This window comes from Nerophis lumbriciformis, linkage group LG01 (assembly GCF_033978685.3).
Source record: "Nerophis lumbriciformis linkage group LG01, RoL_Nlum_v2.1, whole genome shotgun sequence".
Taxonomy (NCBI): Eukaryota; Metazoa; Chordata; class Actinopteri; order Syngnathiformes; family Syngnathidae; genus Nerophis; species Nerophis lumbriciformis.
The window spans coordinates 65,741,085-65,767,500 of NC_084548.2; the positions used below are offsets into that span (position 1 = coordinate 65,741,085).

Here is a 26,416-nt window from a genome sequence, read left to right on the forward strand (position 1 = left end):
CCAAATTTTCTTGCTTTATTGGCAGATAATTTTGCTTAGTTCAAATAAAATACCCCTCATTTTTGTATTTTTTCTTCTTGTTTTTGAACACTGACTTTTCGCAGTGTACACTGCAAAAACTGAAATCTAAGTAAGATGAAATATCTCAAATAAGGGTGATATTTGCTTATTTTCTGTCTGATAAGATAATTCTTCTCACTAAGCAGATTTTATGTTAGAGTCTTTTACTTGTTGCTGCGTGCGTACACCTTCACAATTTGTTTTGTTTTTAACCCCTTCTCAACCCTGGACGTACATTGAAAATACACGCAACCCTAACTCAAAATACCGGACATTTGAGGCATTTAAGAAACCCCGCCCGGACAGCCCCACAAAAGAGGACATGTCCGGGGAAAAGAGGATGTATGGTCAGTCTAAAATATGTATACCTATAAAATTTGCAAAAATAGCTAGCCTACTAACAATAGCATGCTAACAGGTAGCATTCGTCCAGTAACAACATATTTGACCCTGAAGTGCATACCTGCAAAATTAGCTTAAAAAGCAAATATGCTGCTTAAATGCTCACTGTACCAAAATATATTACTCTGCAAGGTATACCTGACGAACTTGTTGAAAATGCTAGCATGGTAACATTAGCGTACATCACGTATCAGAATTTGACTCTGTTGTATACCTATAAAATGTATTTAAAAAGCTAGCCTACTAACATTAGCATGCTAACAGGTAACATTTGTCAAGTAACAAAATATTTGACTGAGGTATATATCTGCAAAATTTGCACCAAAAAAAACAACAAACAAAAAAGCTCTCGTGCTAGTCATAGAATGCTAACAACTGTGCTAACAATTAGCTATGGGCCATAAATGACGGCTGGCCGCACTTTAGACACCCCCGCTCTAGGAAGTGATGCTAGGTAGGTACAGTAGGCAAGTACTCTCTGCAGTTGAGTGAATTAACTTTTTTTTAGGCTTTCTGGGGAAGATAAGTTTCTTACCTGCTGCTCCGAGTTCTGCCAGGTCGTTCTTTGGATTGTTCTTCTTGTTGGGATACAAGTAGTTCAGCAGCAGAACCTTGCGCAGTGAAATTCCCTGCAATGTCAGATGTGAAAGCAGACTTTTTATGTCCACCAACACTGAATACGTGTGTTGATGTTCACCTAACACTGAATATGTGTGTTGATGTTCACCTAGCACTGAATATGTGTGTTGATGTCCACCTAACACTGAATATGTGTGTTGATGTTCACCTAACACTAAATATGTGTGTTGATGTTCACCTAACACTGAATATGTGTGTTGATGTCCACCTAACACTGAATATGTGTGTTGATGTCCACCTAACACTGAATATATGTGTTGATGTCCACCTAACACTGAATATGTGTGTTGATGTTCAGCTAGCACTGAATGTGTGTTGATGTCCACCTAACACTGAATATGTGTGTTGATGTTCAGCTAGCACTGAATATGTGTGTTGATGTCCACCTAACACTGAATATGTGTGTTGATGTCCACCTAACACTGAACATGTGTGTTGATGTCCACCTAACACTGAATATGTGTGTTGATGTCCACCTAACACTGAATATGTGTTTTGATGTTCTGCTAACACTGAATATGTGTGTTGACGTTCACCTAACACTGAATATGTGTGTTGATGTTCTGCTAACACTGAATATGTGTGTTGATGTCCACCTAACACTGAATATGCATGTTGATGTTCTGCTAACACTAAATATGTGTGATTGTGTGTTGATGTTCACCTAACACTGAATATGTGTGTTGATGTCCACCTAACACTGAATATGTGTGTTGATGTTCAGCTAGCACTGAATGTGTGTTGATGTCCACCTAACACTGAATATGTGTGTTGATGTTCAGCTAGCACTGAATATGTGTGTTGATGTTCAGCTAGCACTGAATGTGTGTTGATGTCCACCTAACACTGAATATGTGTGTTGATGTTCAGCTAGCACTGAATATGTGTGTTGATGTCCACCTAACACTGAATATGTGTGTTGATGTTCTGCTAACACTGAATATGTGTGTTGATGTTCACCTAGCACTGAATATGTGTGTTGATGTTCACCTAACACTGAATATGTGTGTTGATGTTCTGCTAGCACTGAATATGTGTGTTGATGTTCACCTAACACTGAATATGTGTGTTGATGTTCACCTAACACTGAATATGTGTGTTGATGTTCAGCTAGCACTGAATATGTGTGTTGATGTCCACCTAACACTGAATATGTGTGTTGATGTTCTGCTAACACTGAATATGTGTGTTGATGTTCACCTAACACTGAATATGTGTGTTGATGTTCACCTAACACTGAATATGTGTGTTGATGTCCACCTAACACTAAATATGTGTGTTGATGTTCTGCTAACACTGAATATGTGTGTTGATGTCCACCTAACACTGAATATGTGTGTTGATGTTCTGCTAACACTGAATATGTGTGTTGATGTCCACCTAACACTGAATATGTGTGTTGATGTTCACCTAACACTGAATATGTGTGTTGATGTCCACCTAACACTAAATATGTGTGTTGATGTTCTGCTAACACTGAATATGTGTGTTGATGTCCACCTAACACTGAATATGTGTGTTGATGTTCTGCTAACACTGAATATGTGTGTTGATGTTCACCTAACACTGAATATGTGTGTTGATGTTCACCGAACACTGAATATGTGTGTTGATGTCCACCGAACACTGAATATGTGTGTTGATGTTCACCTAACACTGAATATGTGTGTTGATGTCCACCTAACACTGAATATGTGTGTTGATGTTCTGCTAGCACTGAATATGTGTGTTGATGTCCACCTAACACTGAATATGTGTATTGATGTTCTGCTAACACTGAATATGTGTGTTGATGTCCACCTAACACTGAATATGTGTGTTGATGTTCTGCTAACACTGAATATGTGTGTTGATGTCCACCTAACACTGAATATGTGTGTTGATGTCCACCTAACACTAAATATGTGTGTTGATGTTCTGCTAGCACTGAATATGTGTGTTGATGTCCACCTAACACTGAATAGGTATGTTGATGTCCACCTAACACTGAATATGTGTGTTGATGTTCTGCTAACACTGAAAATGTGTGTTGATGTCCACCTAACACTGAAAATGTGTGTTGATTTTCTGCTAACACTGAATATGTGTGTTGATGTCCACCTAACACTGAATATGTGTGTTGATGTCCACCTAACACTGAATATGTGTGTTGATGTCCACCTAACACTGAATATGTGTGTTGATGTTCTGCTAACACTGAATATGTGTGTTGATGTCCACCTAACACTGAATATGTGTGTTGATGTTCTCCTAACACTAAATATGTGTGTTGATGTTCTGCTAGCACTGAATATGTGTGTTGATGTCCACCTAACACTGAATATGTATGTTGATGTCCACCTAACACTGAATATGTGTGTTGATGTTCTGCTAACACTGAAAATGTGTGTTGATGTCCACCTAACACTGAATATGTGTGTTGATTTTCTGCTAACACTGAATATGTGTGTTGATGTCCACCTAACACTGAATATGTGTGTTGATGTCCACCTAACACTGAATATGTGTGTTGATGTTCAGCTAGCACTGAATATGTGTGTTGATGTCCACCTAACACTGAATATGTGTGTTGATGTTCAGCTAGCACTGAATATGTGTGTTGATGTCCACCTAACACTGAATATGTGTGTTGATGTCCACCTAGCACTGAATATGTGTGTTGATGTTCTGCTAACACTGAATATGTGTGTTGATGTCCACCTAACACTGAATATGTGTGTTGATGTCCACCTAACACTGAATATGTGTGTTGATGTTCTGCTAGCACTGAATATGTGTGTTGATGTTCTGCTAGCACTGAATATGTGTGTTGATGTTCAGCTAGCACTGAATATGTGTGTTGATGTCCACCTAACACTGAATATGTGTGTTGATGTTCAGCTAGCACTGAATATGTGTGTTGATGTCCACCTAACACTGAATATGTGTGTTGATGTCCACCTAACACTGAATATGTGTGTTGATGTTCTGCTAACACTGAATATGTGTGTTGATGTTCACCTAACACTGAATATGTGTGTTGATGTTCTGCTAACACTGAATATGTGTGTTGATGTTCTGCTAACACTGAATGTGTGTTGATGTCCACCTAACACTGAATATGTGTGTTGATGTTCAGCTAGCACTGAATATGTGTGTTGATGTCCACCAAACACTGAATATGTGTGTTGATGTCCACCTAACACTGAATATGTGTGTTGATGTCCACCTAACACTGAACATGTGTGTTGATGTCCACCTAACACTGAATATGTGTGTTGATGTCCACCTAACACTGAATATGTGTGTTGATGTTCTGCTAACACTGAATATGTGTGTTGATGTCCACCTAACACTGAATATGCATGTTGATGTTCTGCTAACACTAAATATATGTGATTGTGTGTTGATGTTCACCTAACACTGAATATGTGTGTTGATGTCCACCTAACACTGAATATGTGTGTTGATGTTCAGCTAGCACTGAATGTGTGTTGATGTCCACCTAACACTGAATATGTGTGTTGATGTTCAGCTAGCACTGAATATGTGTGTTGATGTCCACCTAACACTGAATATGTGTGTTGATGTTCTGCTAACACTGAATATGTGTGTTGATGTTCACCTAACACTGAATATGTGTGTTGATGTTCACCTAACACTGAATATGTGTGTTGATGTCCACCTAACACTAAATATGTGTGTTGATGTTCTGCTAACACTGAATATGTGTGTTGATGTCCACCTAACACTGAATATGTGTGTTGATGTTCAGCTAGCACTGAATGTGTGTTGATGTCCACCTAACACTGAATATGTGTGTTGATGTTCTGCTAACACTGAATATGTGTGTTGATGTTCACCTAACACTGAATATGTGTGTTGATGTTCACCTAACACTGAATATGTGTGTTGATGTCCACCTAACACTAAATATGTGTGTTGATGTTCTGCTAACACTGAATATGTGTGTTGATGTCCACCTAACACTGAATATGTGTGTTGATGTTCTGCTAACACTGAATATGTGTGTTGATGTTCACCTAACACTGAATATGTGTGTTGATGTTCACCGAACACTGAATATGTGTGTTGATGTCCACCGAACACTGAATATGTGTGTTGATGTTCACCTAACACTGAATATGTGTGTTGATGTCCACCTAACACTGAATATGTGTGTTGATGTTCTGCTAGCACTGAATATGTGTGTTGATGTCCACCTAACACTGAATATGTGTGTTGATGTTCTGCTAACACTGAATATGTGTGTTGATGTCCACCTAACACTGAATATGTGTGTTGATGTTCTGCTAACACTGAATATGTGTGTTGATGTTCTCCTAACACTAAATATGTGTGTTGATGTTCTGCTAGCACTGAATATGTGTGTTGATGTCCACCTAACACTGAATAGGTATGTTGATGTCCACCTAACACTGAATATGTGTGTTGATGTTCTGCTAACACTGAAAATGTGTGTTGATGTCCACCTAACACTGAATATGTGTGTTGATTTTCTGCTAACACTGAATATGTGTGTTGATGTCCACCTAACACTGAATATGTGTGTTGATGTCCACCTAACACTGAATATGTGTGTTGATGTCCACCTAACACTGAATATGTGTGTTGATGTTCTGCTAACACTGAATATGTGTGTTGATGTCCACCTAACACTGAATATGTGTGTTGATGTTCTCCTAACACTAAATATGTGTGTTGATGTTCTGCTAGCACTGAATATGTGTGTTGATGTCCACCTAACACTGAATATGTATGTTGATGTCCACCTAACACTGAATATGTGTGTTGATGTTCTGCTAACACTGAAAATGTGTGTTGATGTCCACCTAACACTGAATATGTGTGTTGATGTCCACCTAACACTGAATATGTGTGTTGATGTTCAGCTAGCACTGAATATGTGTGTTGATGTCCACCTAACACTGAATATGTGTGTTGATGTCCACCTAGCACTGAATATGTGTGTTGATGTCCACCTAACACTGAATATGTGTGTTGATGTCCACCTAGCACTGAATATGTGTGTTGATGTTCTGCTAACACTGAATATGTGTGTTGATGTCCACCTAACACTGAATATGTGTGTTGATGTCCACCTAACACTGAATATGTGTGTTGATGTTCTGCTAGCACTGAATATGTGTGTTGATGTTCTGCTAGCACTGAATATGTGTGTTGATGTTCAGCTAGCACTGAATATGTGTGTTGATGTCCACCTAACACTGAATATGTGTGTTGATGTTCAGCTAGCACTGAATATGTGTGTTGATGTCCACCTAACACTGAATATGTGTGTTGATGTCCACCTAACACTGAATATGTGTGTTGATGTTCTGCTAACACTGAATATGTGTGTTGATGTTCACCTAACACTGAATATGTGTGTTGATGTTCTGCTAACACTGAATATGTGTGTTGATGTTCTGCTAACACTGAATGTGTGTTGATGTCCACCTAACACTGAATATGTGTGTTGATGTCCACCTAACACTGAATATGTGTGTTGATGTCCACCTAACACTGAATATGTGTGTTGATGTCCACCTAACACTGAACATGTGTGTTGATGTCCACCTAACACTGAATATGTGTGTTGATGTCCACCTAACACTGAATATGTGTTTTGATGTTCTGCTAACACTGAATATGTGTGTTGATGTTCACCTAACACTGAATATGTGTGTTGATGTTCCGCTAACACTGAATATGTGTGTTGATGTCCACCTAACACTGAATATGCATGTTGATGTTCTGCTAACACTAAATATGTGTGATTGTGTGTTGATGTTCACCTAACACTGAATATGTGTGTTGATGTCCACCTAACACTGAATATGTGTGTTGATGTTCAGCTAGCACTGAATGTGTGTTGATGTCCACCTAACACTGAATATGTGTGTTGATGTTCAGCTAGCACTGAATATGTGTGTTGATGTCCACCTAACACTGAATATGTGTGTTGATGTTCTGCTAACACTGAATATGTGTGTTGATGTTCACCCAACACTGAATATGTGTGTTGATGTTCACCTAACACTGAATATGTGTGTTGATGTCCACCTAACACTAAATATGTGTGTTGATGTTCTGCTAACACTGAATATGTGTGTTGATGTCCACCTAACACTGAATATGTGTGTTGATGTTCTGCTAACACTGAATATGTGTGTTGATGTCCACCTAACACTGAATATGTGTGTTGATGTTCAGCTAGCACTGAATGTGTGTTGATGTCCACCTAACACTGAATATGTGTGTTGATGTTCAGCTAGCACTGAATATGTGTGTTGATGTCCACCTAACACTGAATATGTGTGTTGATGTCCACCTAACACTAAATATGTGTGTTGATGTTCTGCTAACACTGAATATGTGTGTTGATGTCCACCTAACACTGAATATGTGTGTTGATGTTCTGCTAACACTGAATATGTGTGTTGATGTCCACCTAACACTGAATATGTGTGTTGATGTTCAGCTAGCACTGAATGTGTGTTGATGTCCACCTAACACTGAATATGTGTGTTGATGTTCAGCTAGCACTGAATATGTGTGTTGATGTCCACCTAACACTGAATATGTGTGTTGATGTTCTGCTAACACTGAATATGTGTGTTGATGTTCACCTAACACTGAATATGTGTGTTGATGTTCACCTAACACTGAATATGTGTGTTGATGTCCACCTAACACTAAATATGTGTGTTGATGTTCTGCTAACACTGAATATGTGTGTTGATGTCCACCTAACACTGAATATGTGTGTTGATGTTCTGCTAACACTGAATATGTGTGTTGATGTTCACCTAACACTGAATATGTGTGTTGATGTTCACCGAACACTGAATATGTGTGTTGATGTCCACCGAACACTGAATATGTGTGTTGATGTTCACCTAACACTGAATATGTGTGTTGATGTCCACCTAACACTGAATATGTGTGTTGATGTTCTGCTAGCACTGAATATGTGTGTTGATGTCCACCTAACACTGAATATGTGTGTTGATGTTCTGCTAACACTGAATATGTGTGTTGATGTCCACCTAACACTGAATATGTGTGTTGATGTTCTGCTAACACTGAATATGTGTGTTGATGTCCACCTAACACTGAATATGTGTGTTGATGTTCTCCTAACACTAAATATGTGTGTTGATGTTCTGCTAGCACTGAATATGTGTGTTGATGTCCACCTAACACTGAATAGGTATGTTGATGTCCACCTAACACTGAATATGTGTATTGATGTTCTGCTAACACTGAAAATGTGTGTTGATGTCCACCTAACACTGAATATGTGTGTTGATTTTCTGCTAACACTGAATATGTGTGTTGATGTCCACCTAACACTGAATATGTGTGTTGATGTCCACCTAACACTGAATATGTGTGTTGATGTCCACCTAACACTGAATATGTGTGTTGATGTTCTGCTAACACTGAATATGTGTGTTGATGTCCACCTAACACTGAATATGTGTGTTGATGTTCTCCTAACACTAAATATGTGTGTTGATGTTCTGCTAGCACTGAATATGTGTGTTGATGTCCACCTAACACTGAATATGTATGTTGATGTCCACCTAACACTGAATATGTGTGTTGATGTTCTGCTAACACTGAAAATGTGTGTTGATGTTCACCTAACACTGAATATGTGTGTTGATGTCCACCCAACACTAAATATGTGTGTTGATGTTCTGCTAACACTGAATATGTGTGTTGATGTCCACCTAACACTGAATATGTGTGTTGATGTTCTGCTAACACTGAATATGTGTGTTGATGTTCACCTAACACTGAATATGTGTGTTGATGTTCACCGAACACTGAATATGTGTGTTGATGTCCACCGAACACTGAATATGTGTGTTGATGTTCACCTAACACTGAATATGTGTGTTGATGTCCACCTAACACTGAATATGTGTGTTGATGTTCTGCTAGCACTGAATATGTGTGTTGATGTCCACCTAACACTGAATATGTGTGTTGATGTTCTGCTAACACTGAATATGTGTGTTGATGTCCACCTAACACTGAATATGTGTGTTGATGTTCAGCTAGCACTGAATATGTGTGTTGATGTCCACCTAACACTGAATATGTGTGTTGATGTTCAGCTAGCACTGAATATGTGTGTTGATGTCCACCTAACACTGAATATGTGTGTTGATGTCCACCTAACACTGAATATGTGTGTTGATGTTCTGCTAACACTGAATATGTGTGTTGATGTTCACCTAACACTGAATATGTGTGTTGATGTTCTGCTAACACTGAATATGTGTGTTGATGTCCACCTAACACTGAATATGTGTGTTGATGTTCTGCTAACACTGAATATGTGTGTTGATGTCCACCTAGCACTGAATATGTGTGTTGATGTTCACCTAACACTGAATATGTGTGTTGATGTTCTGCTAGCACTGAATATGTGTGTTGATGTTCACCTAACACTGAATATGTGTGTTGATGTTCACCTAACACTGAATATGTGTGTTTATGTTCAACTAACACTGAATATGTGTGTTGATGTTCACCTAACACTGAATATGTGTGTTGATGTTCTGCTAACACTAAATATGTGTGTTGATGTTCACCTAACACTGAATATGTGTGTTGATGTCCACCTAACACTGAATATGTGTGTTGATGTTCAGCTAGCACTGAATATGTGTGTTGATGTCCACCTAACACTGAATATGTGTGTTGATGTTCAGCTAGCACTGAATATGTGTGTTGATGTCCACCTAACACTGAATATGTGTGTTGATGTCCACCTAGCACTGAATGTGTGTTGATGTCCACCTAACACTGAATATGTGTGTTGATGTTCTGCTAGCACTGAATATGTGTGTTGATGTTCTGCTAGCACTGAATATGTGTGTTGATGTTCAGCTAGCACTGAATATGTGTGTTGATGTTCTGCTAACACTGAATATGTGTGTTGATGTCCACCTAACACTGAATATGCGTGTTGATGTTCTGCTAACACTGAATATGTGTGTTGATGTTCTGCTAACACTGAATATGTGTGTTGATGTCCACCTAGCACTGAATATGTGTGTTGATGTTCACCTAGCACTGAATATGTGTGTTGATGTCCACCTAACACTGAATATGTGTGTTGATGTTCTGCTAGCACTGAATATGTGTGTTGATGTTCTGCTAGCACTGAATATGTGTGTTGATGTTCAGCTAGCACTGAATATGTGTGTTGATGTCCACCTAACACTGAATATGTGTTTTGATGTTCTGCTAACACTGAATATGTGTGTTGATGTTCACCTAACACTGAATATGTGTGTTGATGTTCTGCTAACACTGAATATGTGTGTTTATGTTCACCTAACACTGAATATGTGTGTTGATGTTCACCTAACACTGAACATGTGTGTTGATGTTCACCTAACACTGAATGTGTGTGTTGATGTTCTGCTAACACCGAATATGTGTTTTGATGTCCACCTAACACTGAATATGTGTGTTGATGTTCTGCTAGCACTAAATATGTGTGTTGATGTTCTGCTAGCACTAAATATGTGTGTTGATGTTCTGCTAACACTAAATATGTGTGTTGATGTTCACCTAACACTGAATATGTGTGTTGATGTTCTGCTGCTGACCTTTTCATCAAAGTCCAGAGTTCTGATCAACATCTCCTGCAGCGTCCTCAGAACCTTGATACACAACTTCTCTTCTGTGGACATCAGAGCCTTGGTGTGCTGGATCAGCCTGCACACACACACACACACACACACACACACACACACACACACACACACACACACACACACACACACACACACACACACACACACACACACACACACACAAACACACAAACAAACAAACAAACAATGACTTGAGGAAAGCCGAGCACTGCTCCTGCACTCCAGGAGTCTCACTTGGAGATGAAGCCCCCAGACTCGCAGCGCAGGCGGGCGTCGGTTCCTTCCAGGAAGAGGAGCTCAGGCTGGTGGAGGACGTCCACCAGGACGGAGAGTTCTGCGTTGACCAGTGGCTTGAGGCGCTCCTCCAGCGTGTTGATGACGTCCTGCAGCTTCTCGATGATGTTCTTGTAGTCCCAGGGGTTGCCGGTGGCGACGGGCCGCGAGGAGCGCGAGGAGGACTTGTAGTTGGGGTTGGAGCGTGACAGGGAGTTGAGGGCGCTGGTGGACAACATGCCGCTGATCTGAGCCTCCAAGTCCAGAGGAAGTGTGATGGAGCGACTCTTGGCTGAAACATCATCACTTATCTTTATGTTTGTTATAGTGCTCTTCTGGGGCGTGATTGTGCTCTTTGGGGCGTAATGTAGTCTTGGGGAGCATAATGTGGACTTTGGGGGTGTGTTTATGGTTTTTGTGGGAGTAATGTAGTCTTTGGGGGCGTAATGTAGTCTTTGGGTGCATGTTTCTGGGCAAAATTGGGGCGTAATGTGGTCTTAGGGAGCGTGTTTGTGGACGTAATGGTGGTCTTTGGGGGCATAATGTAGTCTTTGGGTGCGTGTTTGTGGCCAAAATGGGGGCGTATTGTGGTCTTAGGGGACGTGTTTGTGGGCATAATGGTGGTCTTTGGGGGCATAATGTATTCTTTGGGGGCATAATATAGTCTTTGGGGGCATAATATAGTCTTTGGGTGCGTCTTTGTGGGCAAAATGGGGGTCTAATGTGGTCTTAGGGGGCGTGTTTGTGGGCGTAATGGTGGCATAATGTAGTCTTTGGGGGTGTGTTTGTGGTCTTTGGGTACATGTTTGTGGGCAAAGTTTGGGCGTAATGTGGTCTTAGGGGCCGTGTTTGTGGGCGTAATGGTGGTCTTTGGGGGCATAATGTAGTCTTTGGGTGCGTCTTTGTGGGCAAAATGGGGGCGTAATATGGTCTTAGCGGGTGTGTTTATGGGTGTAATGGTGGTCTTTGGGGGCATAATATAGTCTTTGGGGACATAATGTAGTCTTTGGGTGCATCTGTGGCCAAAACGGGGGCGTAATGTGGTCTTAGGGGGCGTGTTTGTGGGTGTAATGGTGGTCTTTGGGGGCATAATGTAGTCTTTGGGTGCGTGTTTGTGGGCAAAATGGTGATTTTAGAGGGCGTGTTTGTGCGGCGTAATGGTGGTCTTTGGGGGCATAATGTAGTCTTTGGGTGCGTGTTTGTGGGCAAAAATGGGGGCGTAATGTGGTCTTAGGGGACGTGTTTGGGGGCGTAATGGTGGTCTTTGGGGGCATAATGTAGTCTTTGGGGGCATAATATAGTCTTTGGGGGCATAATATAGTCTTTGGGGGCATAATATAGTCTTTGGGTGCATCTTCGTGGGCAAAATGGGGGTGTAATGTGGTCTTAGGAGGCGTGTTTGTGGTCTTTGGGTACATGTTTGTGGGCAAAGTTGGGGCGTAATGTGGTCTTAGGGGCCGTGTTTGTGGGCGTAATGGTGGTCTTTGGGGGCATAATGTAGTCTTTGGGGGCATAATGTGGTCTTAGGAGGCGTGTTTGTGGTCTTTGGGTACATGTTTGTGGGCAAAATTGGGGCGTAATGTGGTCTTAGGGGCCGTGTTTGTGGTCTTTGGGTGCTTGTTTGTGGGCGTAATGGTGGTCTTTGTGGGTGTAATGTAGACTTTGGGAGGCATAATGTAGACTTTGGATGCGTGTTTGTTGCCGTAATGGTGGCCTTTGTGGGTGTAATGTAGACTTTGGGGGCGTGTTTGTGGCCGTAATGGTGGTCTTTGTGGGGATGTTTGCGATCTTTGAAGGTATGGTCTTTGGGTGCCTGCTATTGGGCGTAATGGGGGCGTAATGTGGTCTTTGGGGGCTTAATGTGGTCTTTGGGTGAATGTTTGTGGGAGTAATTGTGGTCTTTGGGTGAGTGTTTGTGGGAGTAATTGTGGTCTTTGGGTGAGTGTTTGTGGTGTGATGAGAACGACACTGAGATCCAGCAACTAATTGACAACAAGCGGCAAGCTTTCATCACTTGGCAAAATGACATCCACTGCAAAGTGAAAAGAGTAGCCCACGCCAAAGCGAAGGCAGCTGTCCAAACACAGGTTAGGAAACTGAAGAACCAGTGGTGGGCAAAGAAGGCTCTGGAGATCGAGCAGCTTGCTGACTCTGGAGACACGAGAGGCTTCTTCGATGCCACAAGAGTGGTGTATGGTCCCAGCCACCGCTGCCTAACCCCCCTTCGCTCAAAGGATGGTCTGCTGCTGCTGAAGGACAAGGACGCAATTTCAAACAGGTGGAAAGAACACTATGAGGACCTCTTAAACAGGGACACTATACCTGAGATGGAGGCTCTTGACCAACTCCCACAACAACCCACAGATGAAAGCATGGGAGAACCACCTACCTTGGATGAGCTGCAGGATGCCATTGGGAAGATGAGGAACAACAAGGCTGCTGGGCCCGACGGCATTCCAGCAGAGGTCCTGAAGAAAGGCGGACCCGATCTTACCAAGCACATCCATGCCCTGCTTCTCAAAATATGGGAAGAAGAGGAAATCCCTGCACAGCTCAGAGATGCCCTAATTGTATCCATATTTAAGAAAGGAGACAAGGCAGACTGTGGGAATTATCATCTCTCTCCTGTCCACCATAGGGAAAGCCCTCGCTCGGGTTTTGGCCAACAGACTCACCCCCCTGTCAGAAAGCGTGCTTCCTGAGTCTCAGAGTGGATTTCGCCCAAGCAGAGGCACCACAGACATGATTTTCATCGCACGACAACTGCAAGAAAAATGCCGGGAACAAAACCAATCACTATACATGGCCTTCATAGACCTCACCAAAGCCTTCGACTCGGTTAACCGTCAGGCACTTTGGCTGGTTCTGTCCAAGATTGGCTGCCCAGATAAATACATCCGGGTACTGAGACTACTGCATGAGAACATGTCAGCCACAGTGCTCAGTGGCAGTGGAGATGAAACGGAACCCTTTAGGGTAGACACAGGTGTAAAACAGGGATGTGTCATCGCTCCAACACTATTTTCCATTTTTGTTGCTACTATCCTTCATCTCACAAACATACATCTGCCCCAGGGAGTCGAAATAATGTACAGAACCGACGGTCAACTCCTCAACATCAACCGTTTCAGGGCTAAAGGTCAAACCACCACCATATCCATCATGGAGCTGCAGTATGCAGACGATAATGCCCTCATAGCCCTCTCAGAAGAGGACCTACAGTGCACTCTGTCTGCTTTTGCGAAGGCATACAAACAGCTTGTTCTTGCCATCAATATAAAGAAAACCCAAATCCTCCACCAATCACCACCAAACAGTAGTGCGCCTGTCCTGCCACCAAACCTGTCAATTGACAAAATCCGACTGGAAAATGTGGACCACTTCCCATATCTCGGGAGCCTCCTGTCATCTAAAGCTGTCATTGACGATGAAATTCACCACCGCCTCAGCTGTGCCAGTGGGGCCTTCTCAAGGCTGAGGAAGCGAGTCTTCGAGAACCGTGACCTCCAAGCAAAGACCAAAATCCTGGTCTACAAAGCAGTCGTGCTCCCCACCCTTCTGTATGGGTCAGAAGCCTGGACCACCTACAGCAGGCACTTAAAGGCACTCGAGACCTACCATCATAGATGTCTCAGAAAAATCCTCAGGATCAGCTGGGAGGACCGACGCACCAACACCAGCGTCCTGGAGGAGGCTGGCTTGCCCACCATCACTGCCACGATAGCCCAAAACCAACTCAGATGGACTGGCCATGTAGTCCGCATGCCTGACTCTCGCCTCCCAAAACAAGTCCTTTATTCCCAGCTTGTTGAAGGGAAACGGGCCCCGGGAGGTCAAAAGAAGAGATTTAAGGATAACATCAAGGCAAACCTGACAAAGTGTCGCATAGACCTTAAGTCTTGGGAAGTCAAGGCAAAAGACAGGACGATGTGGAGAAACCTTGTCTGTGAGGGTGCCGCGCAATATAATGACGACCTCCGCCATGCTGCACAAGACAAGCGCAGACTAAGAAAGGAGAGAGCATCCACCAAACAGGCCCAACCCAAACCCACCACCACTACATTCCCTTGTCCACATTGCCCCAGAATAATCGGGTCCAGAATCGGCCTCCACGCCCACCTGAAGACCCACAAGGACCAGGAAGGAGGACAGTCATAGTCGACCACGAGTGACCGCCGATGATGATGATGATGGTCTTTGTGGGTCTGTTTGCGATCTTTGAAGGTATGGTCTTTGGGTGCCTGCTTTTGGGCGTAATGGGGGCGTAATGTGGTCTTTGGGGGCTTAATGTGGTCTTTGGGTGAATGTTTGTGGGAGTAATTGTGGTCTTTGGGTGAGTGTTTGTGGGAGTAATTGTGGTCTTTGGGTGAGTGTTTGTGGGAGTAATGGTGGTCTTGTGTTTGGGGTGTAATGGTGGTCTTATGTTTGGGGTGTAATGGTGGTCTTGTGTTTGGGGTGTAATGGTGGTCTTATGTTTGGGGTGTAATGGTGGTCTTTGGGTGAATGTTTGTGGGAGTAATTGTGGTCTTTGGGTGAGTGTTTGTGGGAGTAATGGTGGTCTTTTATTTGGGGTGTAATAGTGGTCTTGTGTTTGGGGTGTAATGATGGTCTTATGTTTGGGGTGAAATAGCGGTCTTGTGTTTGAAGTGTAATGGTGGTCTTGTGTCTGGGGTGTAATAGTGGTCTTGTGTTTGGGATGTAATAGTGGTCTTGTGATTGGGGTGTAATAGTGGTCTTGTGTTTGGGGTGTAATGGTGGTCTTATGTTTGGGGTGTAATAGTGGTCTTGTGTTTGGGGTGTAATAGTGGTCTTGTGTTTGAGGTGTAATGATGGTCTTATGTTTGGGGTGAAATAGCGGTCTTGTGTTTGGGGTGTAATGGTGGTCTTGTGTTTGGGGTGTAATAGTGGTCTTGTGTTTGGGATGTAATAGTGGTCTTATGTTTGGGGTGTAATGGTGGTCTTATGTTTGGAGTCTAATGGTGGTCTTAAGTTTTGGGACGTCACCTGTGACAGCGAGGGTCTTGATGCAGGTCTCCACCTGTGCTCTGTGCTGCTGCTGTAACCAGGGACAGTCCAGCAGGCGCACAGACGACTGCAGCAGCTGGGTGACGATAGTGTGATGACTCTGACAACGACAAAGGGGAGGAGTCAGACTCACCGGCCAGCGCACTTCCTGTTCACCTCAGGGGAGGCGGAGCTAAAGCTGACCTGCAGCGAGGTGCTGTTCTCGGAGAAGGGCGAGCTGAAGAAGGCGTTGATGGTGTCGAAGACCACGTTGATGATGTATTTCTCCAGGATGGGGTCGGAGAGACGTTTATCCCGCTTGTTGCACACCTGCAAGGACCATACCTGCTGAGTGGCCGGGTCAAAGGTGAAACAGGAAGTGGAACGAGGCGCTCACCTGGGCCATGTCCACAGTGAAGTCCCCAAAGAGCTTCCAGATGTGATTGGAGGTGTAGATCTCCTTCATCTCCACTTCTGTGTCCACATAGCAGTGGTTGACAAAGTTGACATAGGCGATTTTCACCTGCAAGCACGACGTCACACACTCAGGCTTATGTTTAATACAGAGTAAGAGCAGCTAAGGCAGACCTGGGCATTCTGCGGCCCGCGGGCCACATCCGGCCCTTTGAGCGTCCCTGTCCGGCCCGCGTGAGGCCAATCATAAATTACAAAATACATTTTAAAAAGTATCCATGTCGAGTGTGCAATACAACGGTGCTGCTTTTGTTTTGAAAAGCGTTATTTGTATTACTTCCGTGTGGACGTATGCTCGTGCGCGATTGTGAGTGAATGTGAACAGCGGCAATCACAAATGACAAAATAAATTTTAAAAAACATCTATGTCGTGCGTGCAATACAACTGTGCTGCTTTTATTTTTGAAAAGTGTTACTTGTGGGCGTATGTCCGTGTGTAACCTGTGAGTGAAGGTGCACAGCGACAAGTGATGCACGGTTACCCCCGAGACGCTAAAAAGAAAAAAGTTGATGACGAATGGCGTGTTTTCAACGAGACATGAACTGCCAAGTATTTCTTTACAGAAATTAAAGGTAAAGCCGTGTGCTTAATTTAATTTACACAGGTTGCTGTGTTTAAAGAATATAATTTTAATCGCCACTACACGACGAAGCACGAGGAAAAATACCGGAATCTGTCTGATGAAGCGCGCGCAAGGGAGGCTGATGCGTTGATGGTAAAACTGCAAACCCAACAAGGACTTTTTGCCAAATTTCACACCCCCAGAGATGCAGGTGTCAGGACAAGTTTCGTCATTTCTCACAAAATCGCCAGAAAAAGTAAAACGTTTTCTGACGGAGAGTTTATTAAGGAGTGCGCTTTGGACTCTGTTGCGCTGATATGCCCGGAGAAGAGAAGCGCATTTGAGAACGTGTCACTCTCCCGACGCACTGTAACGAGACGGGTTGAGACCATCGCTGGAAACTTGGAGCTTCAGCTGAAGAACAGAACGGCCGACTTTGACTGTTTTTCGCTGGCTTTGGATGAGAGCTGCGATGTACGTGACACCGCCCAGCTGCTCATCTTCTTACGTGGGATAACTGCAGACTTTCAAATCACAGAGGAGCTGGCAGCCATGCAGTCAATTAAAGAGACAACCACAGGTAATGACTTGTTCACATAGGTAAATGCGTGTTTGGACATGTTAGGACTGAAATGGGACAAGCTGGCAGGTGTGACAACAGATGTTGTCCAAATCTGACGGGGGAAAATGTTGGACTTTTAAAGAGGATGCAGGATAAAGTGACAGAAATTTTTGCATTGTATTATACATCAGGAAGTGTTGTGTAAGACAGTGTTAAAAATAAAACAATCAAAAGCAATCTGCTTTTGTATAAAGTTAAGTTAGAGGCCTACCGAAATGCGATTTTCTTATTTAAACGGGGATAGCAGGTCCATTCTATGTGTCATACTTGATCATTTCGCGATATTGCCATATTTTTGCTGAAAGGATTTAGTAGAGAACATCGACGATAAAGTTCGCAACTTTTGGTCGCTGATAAAAAAGCTTTGCCTGTACCGGAAGTAGCAGACGATATGCGCGTGACGTCACAGGTTGTGGAGCTCCTCACATCTGCTGTTTACAATCATGGCCACCAGCAGCGAGAGCGATTCGGACCGAGAAAGCGACGATTTCCCCATTAATTTGAGCGAGGATGAAAGATTCGTGGATGAGGAAAGTGAGAGTGAAGGACTAGAGGGCAGTGGGAGCGATTCAGATAGGGAAGATGCTGTGAGAGGCGGGTGGGACCTGATATTCAGCTGGGAATGACTAAAACAGTAAATAAACACAAGATATATATATACTCTATTAGCAACAACACAACCAGGCTTATATTTAATATGCCACAAATTAATCCCGCATAACAAACACCTCCCCCCTCCCGTCCATATAACCCGCCAATACAACTCAAACACCTGCACAACACACTCAATCCCACAGCCCAAAGCACCGTTCACCTCCCCAAAGTTCATACAGCACATATATTTCCCCAAAGTCCCCAAAGTTACGTACGTGACATGCACATAGCGGTACGCACGTACGGGCAAGCGATCAAATGTTTGGAAGCCGCAGCTGCATGCGTACTCACGGTACCGCGTCTGCGTATCCAACTCAAAGTCCTCCTGGTAAGAGTCTCTGTTGTCCCAGTTCTCCACAGGCCAATGGTAAAGCTTGACTGTCATCTTCCGGGAATGTAAACAATGAAACACCGGCTGTGTTATCCGGCACAACAGTCAGGGGGTGCATTCTATGGCGGGGGTGCGTTATCCGGCACAACACCTGCCGCAATACACCGCTTCCCACCTACAGCTTTCTTCTTTGCTGTCTCCATTGTTCATTGAACAAATTGCAAAAGATTCACCAACACAGATGTCCAGAATACTGTGGAATTTTGCGATGAAAACAGACGACTTAATAGCTGGCCACCATGCTGTCCCAAAATGTCCTCCACAATCCGTGACGTCACGCGCAGACGTCATCATACCGAGACATTTTCAGCAGGATATTTCGCGCGAAATTTAAAATTGCACTTTAGTAAGCTAACCCGGCCGTATTGGCATGTGTTGCAATGTTAAGATTTCATCATTGATATATAAACTATCAGACTGCGTGGTCGGTAGTAGTGGGTTTCAGTAGGCCTTTAAGTCAAATGAAATTATTATTATTATTATTATTTACCTTAAGGTATATCAAAAATTATTTGAGCAAAATTTAATTAAAATATTGTCGGTGTGGCCCTCCAGCAGTGCTCGGGTTGCTCATGCGGCCCCCGGTAAAAATGAATTGTCCACCCCTGAGCTAAGGTCACATTAGCATGCTGGCTGAGGATTGTGATGTATTAACCGGCGTCAGAGTCCAATTTTGAAAGAACAGCCATGACACCGCCACTGACCTCGGTGATGCAGTCCTCATGCGTCACCACTCGCACGATGTCCTCCAGCGGCAGCAGTGACGTGCACTTGATCTCCGTGTAGACGTTCTTGCCCTCGGCGCACGCCGCCAGCAGCTCCACCAGAGAGATGTGGTACCTGCGCGGGGGAAGGGAACATGCCGGAAGCCGTCTCGCAAGGAAGTGGACGCCGGGGTTACCTGAGCGGGCTGTTGTCGCCGACGCCCTCCCTGCTCTCGGCCATGAGCTCTAGCATGACGTTGAAGGAGGCCTTGTCGTTGTAGAAGACCACCACGTCCTCGCCAGCGTTGGTCAGCTGCAGACACACATGGTCCTTTCACACTGGGAAAGTTCACGCGGCTTGGGGGGGGGGGGGGGGCGACCTCACCTCAGTCATGATCATATCCTGGCACTTCTTCACGTACTTCCCCTCGGCCTTGATGATGGTGTGCAGGAAGTTGAGGTAGTGGACGTGGCGTCCGTGCGTGGCCAGGCAGTGGATGAAGTGCTGCAGGACGCTCTCCGAGATCTCCGTGCACAGCTGGTAGTTGTTGCAGAAGATGTGCTGCACTGTCTCCGCCTCCAGCAGCTGAGTGGGAGGAGCCGTGATCGGCATGGTGGCGAACGAAGGACCTTGCGCGGGCCAATCGGAAACCAGCTTACCCCGGGGTTGAGGAAGAGACTGAGGTTCTTGTGCAGCAGAGCCTGGTTCTCCTGGTTCCCCATGCAGAACTTCTGCAGGAACAGGTGAGCGTACCTGATGATCTCCTGCATCTTCACATCGTTCTGCAGACACAAGAGCCAAGAGTTTGAACTGCTGTTGAAACTTGTCCTGGTGACTTTTCTGTGTGACCATTTGTAACTAGAGATGTCCGATAATGGCTTTTTTGCCGATATACGATATTGTCCAACTCTTAATTACCGATTCCGATATCAACCGCTACCGATATATACAGTCGTGGAATTAACACATTATTATGCCTAATTTTGTTGTGATGCATTAAACAATGTAACAAGGTTTTCCAAAATAAATCAACTCAAGTTATGGAGAAAAATGCCAACATGGCACTGCCATATTTATTATTGAAGTCACAAAGTGCATTATTTATTTTAACATGCCTCAAAACAGCAGCTTGGAATTTGGGACATGCTCTCTTGAGGTGGGCGGGGGTTAGGGGGTAGCGGGGGGTGTATATTGTAGCGTCTCGGAAGAGTTAATGCCACAAGGGGTTCTGGGTATTTGTTCTGTTGTGTTTATGTTGTGTTACGGTGCGGATGTTCTCCCGAAATGTGTTTGTCATTTTGTTTGGTGTGGGTTCACAGTGTGGCACATATTTGTAACAGTGTTAAAGTTGTATATACGGCCACCCTCAGTGTGACCTGTATGGCTGTTGACCAAGTATGGATTGCATTCACTTGTGTGTGTGAAATGCCGTAGATATTATGTGATTGGGCCGGCACGCGAAGGCAGTGCCTTTAAGGCAGTGGTTCTTAACCTGGGTTGGATCGAACCCTAGGGGTTCGGTGAGTCGGGCTCAGGGGTTCGGCGGAGGTCAAAACACACCCGACTCATCGTGTAAATAAAAACTTCTCCCTATCGGCGTGTTACGGATACGGCAACAGCAGAAGTCAGACTGATTTGCAGGTGTGTAATTTGTTGAGTTGGTTTTGTTGTTTGAACAAGATGATGTTCATGCACGGTTCATTTTGTGCACCAGTAAAAAAACATGGTAACACTTTAGTATGGGGAACATATTCACCATTAATTAGTTGCTTATTAACATGCAAATTAGTAACATATTGGCTCTTACCTAGTCATTATTAAGTACTTATTATAGCCTTATTCGTCACGGCCTTATTATAACCCTAACCCTCTAACCCTGGCCCTAACCCTCTAACCCTAATCCTAACCAAATAACTCTAAATTAAGTCTTTGTTACTTAGAATATGTTCCCCATACTAAAGTGTTACCAAAAACATATAACTCTGTCTTGAATTTGAAAAAAACAACATGTTATTTTTCACTATAGAAGGGCTCGGTGAATGCGCATATGAAACTGGTGGGGTTCGGTACCTCCAACAAGGTTAAGAACCACTGCTTTAAGGTTTATTGGCGCTCTGTCCTTCTCTCTGCTTCCGTGTACACAGCGGCGTTTTACTTGTTGAAACCGATACCGATCATTTTGAAACAGATACCGATAGTTTCCGATATTACATTTTAAAGCATTTATCGGCCGATAATATCTGCAGTCCGATATTATCGGACATCCCTATTTGTAACACTAGCATGTTCTCACCTGGTCGTAGGAGACCTGCAGCAGGTCCAACATGACTTTATGAGCTCCCATGTTCTTCAGCAGCCTCTGCTGCTTCTTCCACACACCACTGCTGCACATTTTGTTCAACCTCTCCTGGATCTACGGCAACACAAAGATCATCCAAGCGTATAATAAGTACACTTGAATGACACTTTTGGGACAGTTGGACCTTGGAACACATGACAGTGGTGCCTCAGATGCCAATTTAAATTAGGGTTGTCCCGATACCAATAATTTGGTACCAATACCAAAATGTATTTCTATACTTTGATACTTTTCTAAATAAAGGGGACCACAAAAAATTGCATTATTTGCTTTATTTTAACAAAAAGTCTTAGGGTACATGAAACATGTTTATTATTGCAGTTAAGACCTTAAATAAAGTAGTGAACATACTAGACAACTTGTCTTTTAGTAGTAAGTAAACAAACAAAGGCTCCTAATTAGTCTGCTGATGTATGCAGTAACATATTGTGTCATTTATCTACCTATTATTTTGTCAACATTATGAGGGACAAACTGTAAAAATTGATTATTAATCTACTTGTTCATTTACTGTTAACATCTGGTTATTTTCTGTTTTAACATGTTCTATCTACACTTCTATTAAAATGTAATAATCATTGATACTTTACATTAGTTTTTGATGATACCACACATTTAGGTATCGATCTGATACCAAGTAGTTACAGGATCGTACGTTGGTCATATTCATGTGTCCAGGGGCATATTTCCTGAGTTTATAAACATAATATGAATTTAAAAGAAAGGAAAATGGATTTTGTGACGATAAAAAATATTGATGTTATCATAGTAGTATCGACTATATTCGCTCTTGTACTTGGTATCATTACAGTGGCATTTGTTTACATTAAGGAACTGCGTCATTAGTGGTGATGCCGGTGAGCTATTGTATCCTCCTACAGTGAAGCATTCCAGGAATTCCATAATACCATTTCTCAATTAAAAATGTTACTACTTTAACATTTCTCGACCGATTTTTAAAAATTTCAACACCAACCAATTCAACTCATTCAGAACATTTACTTTTTTTTATTTATTATTATTATTATTTTTTTTTACATTTGATAAAAAAATTCCCTCTTTTCCCGGAATTCCCAAATTTTCATGAAATTCCCAAGTTCCACTAGTCCCACATTTTCAATCCAATTCAAACCGTTCCAACTTCAAAACATTCAGGCTGTTCAGGAATTGTGTGCTCCCTTTCCACAATTATTAAAAAAATTCCCAGATTTCCTAGAATTCACAGTTTATAGGGACATTTTCCCCATTCAAAATGAATTGGCCATTTTTCAAACTTCCACAATTCCCACATTCTTCAACCGATTCAAACCATTCCACCTTCAACACATTCAATTCATCTTGGAAATTCAAACAACCACTTTTCCACATTCAACAAATTTCCAGGAATTCCTGCTTTTTTCTAACCATATTTTCAACCTTTTTTAATGCGATGACTCCTTTCACATTTTTCAACCCGTTTCAACCACTGCAATGTCAAAACATTCCTCATAGTCAGGACAAAAAAACAAGTTGGTTTAGGAACTTCAAAAATTCCCGGTTTTCCCGAAACTCCATAATATAATTTTTCAATTAAAAACGGTTAATACTTCAACATTTATTGACCAATTTAAACAATTCCAACACCAACCAATTCAGCTCATTCAAGTCTTTTAACACATGTTTAAAAAAATTCCCGCTTTTCCCAAAATTCCCATTGAAATGAATGTGACATTTTTCTAAGTTCCACAATTCCCACATTTTTCATCCAATTCAAACCGTTCCAACTCCAAAATATTCGGCCTGTTCAAAATTGTGTTCTCTCTTTCAACAATCATAGAAACATTCTCGGATTTCCAAGAATTCCCAGTTTTCAGGGACCTTTTCCCCATTCAAAATGATCCATCCCACATTTTTCAACCTATTCAAACAATTCCACCTTCAACACATTCCACTCATTCAACTAACACTTTCCCAAGTTCCAAACCAATATCAGTTTTTCCTGGAAATTCAAACTCTTCAACATTGAAATCATTCCAACATTCAAACTATTCTTACATTAATTCTGTCAGCATTTCACTTCAACTTCAGCATTGGAGCATTCAAACGCAATTCCTTCAGGAATTTGCCTCATCTACTTTTTGATGATTTGCTTCTAGAATTTTCATCGACTTCTTTTGAGCACTGCACTTCTTCACACTCACTTCCTTCAACGTTTTGTTGATTTCTAGCTATGAGCTAATGCTGGCGAGGGCCCACTGTGACAATTCATAACCAACATTTTTGCTCGCAACCTGAAGCTTGACGATCAACTGAGAGACACCTCATATTAAAATCTCGTAAGCCCAAGGTCCACTGTGTTTATTTACTGAGAAAAAATTAAATTCGAATGTACAAACCCCGTTTCCATATGAGTTGGGAAATTGTGTTAGATGTAAATATAAACGGAATACAATGATTTGCATATCCTTTTCAGCCCATATTCAATTGAATGCACTACAAAGACAACATATTTGATGTTCAAACTCATAAACTTAATTTTTTTTTTTGCAAATAATAATTAACTTAGAATTTCATGGCTGCAACACGTGCCAAAGTAGTTGGGAAAGGGCATGTTCACCACTGTGTTACATGGCCTTTCCTTTTAACAACACTCAGTAAACGTTTGGGAACTGAGGAGACACATTTTTTAAGCTTCTCAGGTGGAATTCTTTGCCATTCTTGCTTGATGTACAGCTTAAGTTGTTCAACAGTCCGGGGGTCTCCGTTGTGGTATTTTAGGCTTCATAATGCACCACACATTTTTAATGGGAGACAGGTCTGGACTACAGGCAGGCCAGTCTAGTACCCGCACTCTTTTACTATGAAGCCACGTTGATGTAACACGTGGCTTGGCATTGTCTTGCTGAAATAAGCAGGGGCGTCCATGGTAACGTTGCTTGGATGGCAACATATGTTGCTCCAAAACCTGTATGTACCTTTCAGCATTAATGGCGCCTTCACAGATGTGTAAGTTACTCATGTCTTGGGCACTAATACACCCCCATACCATCACAGATGCTGGCTTTTCAACTTTGCGCCTAAAACAATCCGGATGGTTCTTTTCCTCTTTGGTCCAGAGGACACGACGTCCACAGTTTCCAAAAACAATTTGAAATGTGGACTCGTCAGACCACAGAACACTTTTCCACTTTGTATCAGTCCATCTTAGATGAGCTCAGGCCCAGCGAAGCCGACTGTGTTTCTGGGTGTTGTTGATAAACGGTTTTCGCCATGCATAGGAGATTTTTAACTTGCGCTTACAGATGTAGCGACCAACTGTCGTTACTGACAGTGGGTTTCTGAAGTGTTCTTGAGCCCATGTGGTGATATCCTTTACACACTGATGTCGCTTGTTGATGCAGTACAGCCTGAGGGATCGAAGGTCACGGGCTTAGCTGCTTACGTGCAGTGATTTCTCCAGATTCTCTGAACCCTTTGATGATATTACGGACCGTAGATGGTGAAATCCCTAAATTCCTTGCAATAGCTGGTTGAGAAAGGTTTTTCTTAAACTGTTCAACAATTTGCTCACGCATTTGTTGACAAAGTGGTGACCCTCGCCCCATCCTTGTTTGTGAATGACTGAGCATTTCATGGAATCTACTTTTATACCCAATCATGGCACCGACCTGTTCCCAATTTGCCTGTTCACCTGTGGGATGTTCCAAATAAGTGTTTGATGAGCATTTATCAGTATTTATTGCCACCTTTCCCAACTTCTTTGTCACGTGTTGCTGGCATCAAATTCTAAAGTTAATGATTATTTGCAAAAAAAAAAAAGTTTATCAGTTTGAACATCAAATATGTTGTCTTTGTAGCATATTCAACTGAATATGGGTTGAAAATGATTTGCAAATCATTGTATTCCGTTTATATTTACATCTAACACAATTTCCCAACTCATATGGAAACGGGGTTTGTACTGTAAAAGTAGATAAAATATTAAATTAAAGCTGAGAATTTTTTGGAGTTCCACAAGCCTTGGTGTTGGATACACTACTCTTTCCATTTCTGAGAAGAACAAAACAACCATTGGTGGTTAGGCTTTACACGGACACGACTTAACCACAGCAAGTGCAGGGCAACCAACAGAGATATTTCACTTTGAGGCAGGCTGGCACCTAAGAATAAAAGCAGCGAGATCATAGCTTGATCTTTGCAAACGGACAGGAAGTGGATGCGTGAGCGTGAAGGTGGTGAGATGATGCGATTAGCTTGGAGGAGTAACACAATGACATGGCGGATCACACGGCGAGGAGGAAGTCAAAGACCCACAAATAACTTCAGACACTGACAAGGAGCTGCAAGCTGCACAGGACCAGCGGGTCAAAAGGTCAAACAAACACATTGTCCCGCCCACACTGAGTGATTGACAGACGACAACAGACTGCTGATGTTTCCTGACCTCTTTGACGTTCTGATAGTTCTCGTTGCTCTTCTCGCCTTTCTCTTTCTTGGGAGCCGCGTCCTCTGCTGCTCCCTGGAGGATGCACAGGGCAGCACAGCAAGCAGGACACACTTATGTCACTATGATGTCATCACTCTACCCTCAGGAGAAGAAGCAGT

The 26,416-nt window shown here is 42.7% G+C and overlaps 1 protein-coding gene across 1 annotated transcript in view; it reads right to left on the reverse strand.

The window, feature by feature from the left end:
• itpr3 (inositol 1,4,5-trisphosphate receptor, type 3) overlaps positions 1-26,416 on the reverse strand; it is a 152,268-nt gene that overhangs the window by 39,651 nt on the left and 86,201 nt on the right. Inside the window, exons 28-39 of the mRNA XM_061924344.1 lie at positions 26,256-26,330; positions 21,767-21,886; positions 20,133-20,255; positions 19,858-20,058; positions 19,670-19,785; positions 19,473-19,608; positions 16,462-16,587; positions 16,269-16,394; positions 16,065-16,185; positions 11,022-11,352; positions 10,740-10,848; positions 998-1,091 (exon numbers count right to left, since the gene is read on the reverse strand). Coding sequence (XP_061780328.1) covers positions 998-1,091; positions 10,740-10,848; positions 11,022-11,352; positions 16,065-16,185; positions 16,269-16,394; positions 16,462-16,587; positions 19,473-19,608; positions 19,670-19,785; positions 19,858-20,058; positions 20,133-20,255; positions 21,767-21,886; positions 26,256-26,330 — 1,678 coding nt within the window. The remainder of the gene's footprint in view (positions 1-997; positions 1,092-10,739; positions 10,849-11,021; positions 11,353-16,064; positions 16,186-16,268; positions 16,395-16,461; positions 16,588-19,472; positions 19,609-19,669; positions 19,786-19,857; positions 20,059-20,132; positions 20,256-21,766; positions 21,887-26,255; positions 26,331-26,416) is intronic.